Genomic DNA, 8,547 nt, shown 5'->3' with positions numbered 1-8,547 from the left:
GTCAAGCAAACGAGTTTAAATTATATCACAGGGAACATAAATGATCAACCTCTTTTGCTCATATTAGTCTTTCATATTTTATTTTATGTATGGGAATGTTTCCTCTTTTTCGTCTAAAAATAGCTCAGCTTATTGTGTTGTCTAAAAAGGGACACAAATTTTACCAGACATTTAGGCAAGCATTTTCGGAAACCGCTCAATAAACCTTAGGAAGAGAACTAGGATAGAAACAGCAAATTCAGTAATTTATAAATTTTGAATTACCTTAATGGATTTAACAGACGAAAACAAAAACATTTAGCAGTTTTCTGAAGCCCTTTTTAGTTAGTTTCAATATGTATAATGAGTCAGGCGAAAAAAACTAACCGCCAAAATTTTTTCCTTGAATATATGCAAGCAGCTTTTAAAAATGGTCGAAGTAAAGTATGCCATTATTAACTTGACTATAACATTACAATTTAAAGACTGGATAATTAAAAAATTGCATGGGTGTAATGTTTTCCGTAAAAGAATACACACTTTATAACTACTAATCCTTCTCAAACTTGACTCTTTCCCACAGATGTTCATTAGTGCCTCTGATTGCAGAAAAATGTTGCTATTACGTCCATAGTGCAGCACAAATAGGAACTGATGTACCTCAAACACACAAAAGGCAAACTTTGAAGAGTGATAAACTCAGTTTGTTGCAAGCCAGACTGGAGTATAAACTCAAATGACCTCAAAAATGACGCTGACGCTTTCAAATATAGTTTCAAGGAAGTGTGGTTGTTGGTTGACGGGATTGTATAGGGTATTTAGGGGGAGATACCGTTACGGAAAATATCTTTGGGCATTCATATTTCCGTTATGCACCTCCCAAATATTTTCGATATGAGATTCACCATAAAACGAACTATAATAATCCCACTACAGAGGGTCGGTCCAAACATCGTCAGTTTAAGTGAACCGATGGTTTTAATAAACTAGATCATAAATAAACCAGCCACGTGCCATGAGGGAGACCTTAACTAAAAATAGCCACCGTGGGAGGAAGAAAGTGACAGAGACATCGATCATTCACCTCAAATTACACATGATGAATTAGCAGTATAAACACTAAGAACTGAAGTGTTAAGTCCATAAAGCATTGAACCATTTAAAATGAATTAGTAGGATAAAGTTACCCAAGCAAATTAGACAAGTAAATGGACTAAAAAGAAAGTTATTAATCCAACTTCTGAAGTCCTTTGAAAATGGGTTGCTACATCTCCACTGAAGCTTTAATTGTTCCCTTTTAATTTTTACATAGTCTCCCTCTCTGCAAGAGATATCAAAGTCTAATTGGGACTTTTAATTTTACGACTCAAAAAAGAAGCCCACCTTGGCAATGCTACACGAATTTAACCCTGGTAGCTGGCCCACATGTCCTGAGTCATTCAAAATAGCAAGTCAAGCTGGCGGGTAAGTGTTGCATTGCGCACGTAGAATAACATGCAGTGATGAGCGAGGTTTCTTATTAACATACATACATAGTCTATCAGAGATGGCCTTAGCCGTGACGGTTTTCAGTCACAGTCGCAGTGAAGCCTCTATGAGAGGCCAATCTTCCTGTAGCAACAGTGAGCACAACCATTCATAAACATTAACAATTTTGAGAGCTTATTTAACCCTGGTTGTCCTTAGACGGATTGTTTATTTGTTATCAAGGCTACTTTCGAGATATTAATTAAACGTTGGAAAACAAGCGTTTGGACTCAGCAGGTGACTAAGGAAAAATAAATGAGTTTTGCATTCGTTGGAATTTATTATTTTCTGTTTTTGAGAAAAGCAAAGGTTCAGTTTTTACTCAAAAGCCCCGTATTTACCCATTCTTCCAGTCTGGTGAAAGTGTTTCTGCAAGCCAATTGGCAACAACTTGGCGCCTTCTCAAAATACAGGCATTAGACTAATTTTGCGCCCCAAAATGACTTACCCGAAATCCCCTGAGCGTCTAGCACAAGTAAATAACTAAGAACAACACGTAGTTGAATGATCATAGAAATGAGATGAGGTGAGATGGGATAAAGAAGGAAATGGTTCATTTTTCCCATTATTTTTCCCTCCCCTTACCTTCCTCTCTCTCGCAAAACAGCCTTGACATTGTGGTAAAATTTGTTCGTAACAAGTTAGTTGCCGTCTCCTGGTGCCAATGCAGCGAAGTATCCTATTTTCAGTCATCACCAAACATCTCTAGATTTCATCCACGCATTAAAAACATTATTTACACCAAAAATGCACGGGAAAATGTGGTATTTTTGGATAAAGTTATCACTTTGGGCGTAATAATCCACTTAATTGACGGCCTGAGTTTTAACTGTGTTAAGGCCGAATTTACTTTACTCCATGCACTATTTGATCATTCTAATTGAGTTTTCTCTTGTATTAATTTTTGGTTGTACTAATGAGAACTTTCCTTTTCTAAATATGATTAATTTTATTAAAAAAGGGATGCAAATTTGCTGATAAAAATAGGTCCAATTAAGGCTCCAGGGTAATAATTTACGAAAGTTAGTGGGCCAATTAAATAGGACTCATATTCAGTACAAGATTTGATCAATTGGGTAGCCCTTTATAACCTCCAATAGTTTAGTTTATTTTAGGTGAGGCAGAACAAAGCAATTGAACAAAAGTCTTTCCGAAAAAAGAACACATCGAAGTCGAAGTCGGAGATGACCCAGTGACTTCCATCACCTCATGACCCTAAGAAATAACCCCACTCAGTACATGGTACTTAGAACAGGAAGGTTAGCTTATACAAATTGAGACACAATGCAATTTATCACAATAGTGCATCCCCTTCTCACCACCTAGTGTCTATGGTAATCGCTGCAACTTTAGGCTGATAAAAATAAGTTACATGCCCAAGATCGTAAAACCACTTATATCATTGCCCTCCAACTCCCATCAAACTACAGTTTACTTCCGCCTAAACAATGTTCCTGATATTTATGAACTGTAAAGATTGCAACAGAAAAACACCACCAAAAATACACTCAAGACAGATTTCACAAGAGCCGATTTACTAAGGTAAAATTCCGAATCAATGTTAAATCAAGATTTGATCAATCTAATGGAGTAATTAGAAGATAATAATTTGCCCTAATCGGATAGTATGAGCCAAAACATTATTTCTTTCAAAGAGAAGCATTTGAAGACAGCAACTGACTGAAGCTGCGTTGGACCGGTAGCAAATAAAAACCGTTAATTCCACTTTAAGCTTTCACGTTTGAAGACTGACCTTCGAAATCGACAAGTCCATCATGATCAGCGTCAGCCTCTTTGATCATAGCGCGAACATCGTCGTCGGAAACGGTTTCACCAAGGAAGTGCATTGTCCGCTTGATCTCCTCGTGGTCAATGTACGCGTCGTTGTTGTGATCGAAAACCTACAAAAACAGTGAAACAATATCATTTATACTGGGTTGAAATAGCCTTACTAGATCTAAAAAGCTCTTTTTCACCAAAACCTCAAATTAGCAAACGAGAAGCGTAGATTTCAAATGTGCGTCAAAGATGTAAATTTTCATCCCTGACGATCTACAACTTTGCTCATGCGTTGGCCATACGCAGTGAAATATCTTAATACCCGTCACTTAACCTTTTAAAGAAAAGGAACACTCTTTTAGTCAGTCAGTTTTTTATTTACTTTATAGGATTCTATTAAACATTTCTAAAAACGAAAGCAGGGAATGAATAAAGCTGTAGGAAACCATATTAATACAAGTTCTTCAAGAACACTTTCATCTGACTAGACATCTAGTTCCGTCCTGTGTACCAACGGGAGAGCTGAAGAGAGGGGGTCGGTAGATTTAGTGTTCCCTGTGTTACTCTTCCTTGTTTCCCTGTCTGCGTCAAGCAAACGAGTTTAAATTATATCACAGGGAACATAAATGATCAACCTCTTTTGCTCATATTAGTCTTTCATATTTTATTTTATGTATGGGAATGTTTCCTCTTTTTCGTCTAAAAATAGCTCAGCTTATTGTGTTGTCTAAAAAGGGACACAAATTTTACCAGACATTTAGGCAAGCATTTTCGGAAACCGCTCAATAAACCTTAGGAAGAGAACTAGGATAGAAACAGCAAATTCAGTAATTTATAAATTTTGAATTACCTTAATGGATTTAACAGACGAAAACAAAAACATTTAGCAGTTTTCTGAAGCCCTTTTTAGTTAGTTTCAATATGTATAATGAGTCAGGCGAAAAAAACTAACCGCCAAAATTTTTTCCTTGAATATATGCAAGCAGCTTTTAAAAATGGTCGAAGTAAAGTATGCCATTATTAACTTGACTATAACATTACAATTTAAAGACTGGATAATTAAAAAATTGCATGGGTGTAATGTTTTCCGTAAAAGAATACACACTTTATAACTACTAATCCTTCTCAAACTTGACTCTTTCCCACAGATGTTCATTAGTGCCTCTGATTGCAGAAAAATGTTGCTATTACGTCCATAGTGCAGCACAAATAGGAACTGATGTACCTCAAACACACAAAAGGCAAACTTTGAAGAGTGATAAACTCAGTTTGTTGCAAGCCAGACTGGAGTATAAACTCAAATGACCTCAAAAATGACGCTGACGCTTTCAAATATAGTTTCAAGGAAGTGTGGTTGTTGGTTGACGGGATTGTATAGGGTATTTAGGGGGAGATACCGTTACGGAAAATATCTTTGGGCATTCATATTTCCGTTATGCACCTCCCAAATATTTTCGATATGAGATTCACCATAAAACGAACTATAATAATCCCACTACAGAGGGTCGGTCCAAACATCGTCAGTTTAAGTGAACCGATGGTTTTAATAAACTAGATCATAAATAAACCAGCCACGTGCCATGAGGGAGACCTTAACTAAAAATAGCCACCGTGGGAGGAAGAAAGTGACAGAGACATCGATCATTCACCTCAAATTACACATGATGAATTAGCAGTATAAACACTAAGAACTGAAGTGTTAAGTCCATAAAGCATTGAACCATTTAAAATGAATTAGTAGGATAAAGTTACCCAAGCAAATTAGACAAGTAAATGGACTAAAAAGAAAGTTATTAATCCAACTTCTGAAGTCCTTTGAAAATGGGTTGCTACATCTCCACTGAAGCTTTAATTGTTCCCTTTTAATTTTTACATAGTCTCCCTCTCTGCAAGAGATATCAAAGTCTAATTGGGACTTTTAATTTTACGACTCAAAAAAGAAGCCCACCTTGGCAATGCTACACGAATTTAACCCTGGTAGCTGGCCCACATGTCCTGAGTCATTCAAAATAGCAAGTCAAGCTGGCGGGTAAGTGTTGCATTGCGCACGTAGAATAACATGCAGTGATGAGCGAGGTTTCTTATTAACATACATACATAGTCTATCAGAGATGGCCTTAGCCGTGACGGTTTTCAGTCACAGTCGCAGTGAAGCCTCTATGAGAGGCCAATCTTCCTGTAGCAACAGTGAGCACAACCATTCATAAACATTAACAATTTTGAGAGCTTATTTAACCCTGGTTGTCCTTAGACGGATTGTTTATTTGTTATCAAGGCTACTTTCGAGATATTAATTAAACGTTGGAAAACAAGCGTTTGGACTCAGCAGGTGACTAAGGAAAAATAAATGAGTTTTGCATTCGTTGGAATTTATTATTTTCTGTTTTTGAGAAAAGCAAAGGTTCAGTTTTTACTCAAAAGCCCCGTATTTACCCATTCTTCCAGTCTGGTGAAAGTGTTTCTGCAAGCCAATTGGCAACAACTTGGCGCCTTCTCAAAATACAGGCATTAGACTAATTTTGCGCCCCAAAATGACTTACCCGAAATCCCCTGAGCGTCTAGCACAAGTAAATAACTAAGAACAACACGTAGTTGAATGATCATAGAAATGAGATGAGGTGAGATGGGATAAAGAAGGAAATGGTTCATTTTTCCCATTATTTTTCCCTCCCCTTACCTTCCTCTCTCTCGCAAAACAGCCTTGACATTGTGGTAAAATTTGTTCGTAACAAGTTAGTTGCCGTCTCCTGGTGCCAATGCAGCGAAGTATCCTATTTTCAGTCATCACCAAACATCTCTAGATTTCATCCACGCATTAAAAACATTATTTACACCAAAAATGCACGGGAAAATGTGGTATTTTTGGATAAAGTTATCACTTTGGGCGTAATAATCCACTTAATTGACGGCCTGAGTTTTAACTGTGTTAAGGCCGAATTTACTTTACTCCATGCACTATTTGATCATTCTAATTGAGTTTTCTCTTGTATTAATTTTTGGTTGTACTAATGAGAACTTTCCTTTTCTAAATATGATTAATTTTATTAAAAAAGGGATGCAAATTTGCTGATAAAAATAGGTCCAATTAAGGCTCCAGGGTAATAATTTACGAAAGTTAGTGGGCCAATTAAATAGGACTCATATTCAGTACAAGATTTGATCAATTGGGTAGCCCTTTATAACCTCCAATAGTTTAGTTTATTTTAGGTGAGGCAGAACAAAGCAATTGAACAAAAGTCTTTCCGAAAAAAGAACACATCGAAGTCGAAGTCGGAGATGACCCAGTGACTTCCATCACCTCATGACCCTAAGAAATAACCCCACTCAGTACATGGTACTTAGAACAGGAAGGTTAGCTTATACAAATTGAGACACAATGCAATTTATCACAATAGTGCATCCCCTTCTCACCACCTAGTGTCTATGGTAATCGCTGCAACTTTAGGCTGATAAAAATAAGTTACATGCCCAAGATCGTAAAACCACTTATATCATTGCCCTCCAACTCCCATCAAACTACAGTTTACTTCCGCCTAAACAATGTTCCTGATATTTATGAACTGTAAAGATTGCAACAGAAAAACACCACCAAAAATACACTCAAGACAGATTTCACAAGAGCCGATTTACTAAGGTAAAATTCCGAATCAATGTTAAATCAAGATTTGATCAATCTAATGGAGTAATTAGAAGATAATAATTTGCCCTAATCGGATAGTATGAGCCAAAACATTATTTCTTTCAAAGAGAAGCATTTGAAGACAGCAACTGACTGAAGCTGCGTTGGACCGGTAGCAAATAAAAACCGTTAATTCCACTTTAAGCTTTCACGTTTGAAGACTGACCTTCGAAATCGACAAGTCCATCATGATCAGCGTCAGCCTCTTTGATCATAGCGCGAACATCGTCGTCGGAAACGGTTTCACCAAGGAAGTGCATTGTCCGCTTGATCTCCTCGTGGTCAATGTACGCGTCGTTGTTGTGATCGAAAACCTACAAAAACAGTGAAACAATATCATTTATACTGGGTTGAAATAGCCTTACTAGATCTAAAAAGCTCTTTTTCACCAAAACCTCAAATTAGCAAACGAGAAGCGTAGATTTCAAATGTGCGTCAAAGATGTAAATTTTCATCCCTGACGATCTACAACTTTGCTCATGCGTTGGCCATACGCAGTGAAATATCTTAATACCCGTCACTTAACCTTTTAAAGAAAAGGAACACTCTTTTAGTCAGTCAGTTTTTTATTTACTTTATAGGATTCTATTAAACATTTCTAAAAACGAAAGCAGGGAATGAATAAAGCTGTAGGAAACCATATTAATACAAGTTCTTCAAGAACACTTTCATCTGACTAGACATCTAGTTCCGTCCTGTGTACCAACGGGAGAGCTGAAGAGAGGGGGTCGGTAGATTTAGTGTTCCCTGTGTTACTCTTCCTTGTTTCCCTGTCTGCTAGCAAAGTGTTTTTATTGCCTGCTTATCCGCCTCGGTGCTAGTGTACGTTAGTACGCTGCAAGCATAGCGAATAAAATCACGTCCTTTCCAGCCTTCCTCCTGTTCTCTGGACCTCCGCTTCACGACCCCGTTCCTAATGGTAGTTGAGTTCACACCTATTTTGTTGAAATCCCTCGGTCTCTTCGAATGGACTTAGGCCACTTTCTGTTTAACAAGAAATAGCCGTCCCAGTATACTCCGCTTGTGAAATGCGCCCACTCCTATTCGACACCGATTTGATGCCAAACAATTCGTTTTGCAGTCGCCATCGCATCGATATAAGTCCATCTGTTCACGGGACGCATTACCACATCATCAACATTACTTGTCTTCAAACCATGAAGACCAATCAATAGCGCATTTCCGATCGTGGAAGGGCTTTTATGAAATGAAAGGGGACTAGTTGATGACTGCCAAGTTGGACAATGTCAAGAAGACAGATTTGGGTTCTCTCAAGACCTTGTAGACAATGATCCTCATTCCGAAGAAAAGAACATCTTCCGGTTTCGTTTTATGTAAAGGTGTACTGTGATTACGGACGCCTTAGGAGCTGCAAGGCAGCTCGTCACAGATTCTCACCTTACGAGTGTTTGTCAAGTGCCTGCCAACTCAACATCGCTACTTTGCTTTGTGCCACAGTGAAATACTCCTCGCATTAGTCAAAGTGCACAAGCAACCGCTTGTGCGCAGCACTTTAGCAAACGACGCGCGACCTTCATAATGAATCACACTGACGTTTTGAGGCAGGCAACAGAGGCGATTTA

General features: G+C 37.9%; 1 protein-coding gene across 1 annotated transcript; it reads right to left on the bottom strand. All coding sequences in view use genetic code 11, as the record gives it.

Annotated features, from left to right (window-relative positions):
- Window positions 1-3,233: 3,233 nt before the first annotated feature.
- EGR_10888 (Calmodulin) lies at window positions 3,234-8,263 on the bottom strand (the record flags this gene model as incomplete). Its single annotated transcript, XM_024500137.1, has 3 exons — window positions 3,234-3,407; window positions 7,117-7,278; window positions 8,243-8,263. The coding sequence occupies 3 exons, from the start codon at window positions 8,261-8,263 to the stop codon at window positions 3,234-3,236; spliced, it is 357 nt and encodes a 118-aa protein (XP_024345451.1).
- Window positions 8,264-8,547: the final 284 nt, after the last annotated feature.

Source organism: Echinococcus granulosus (genome assembly GCF_000524195.1).
Source record: "Echinococcus granulosus chromosome Unknown EG_S00293, whole genome shotgun sequence".
NCBI lineage: Eukaryota > Metazoa > Platyhelminthes > Cestoda > Cyclophyllidea > Taeniidae > Echinococcus > Echinococcus granulosus.
This window is presented reverse-complemented; position numbering and strand designations above follow the sequence as displayed.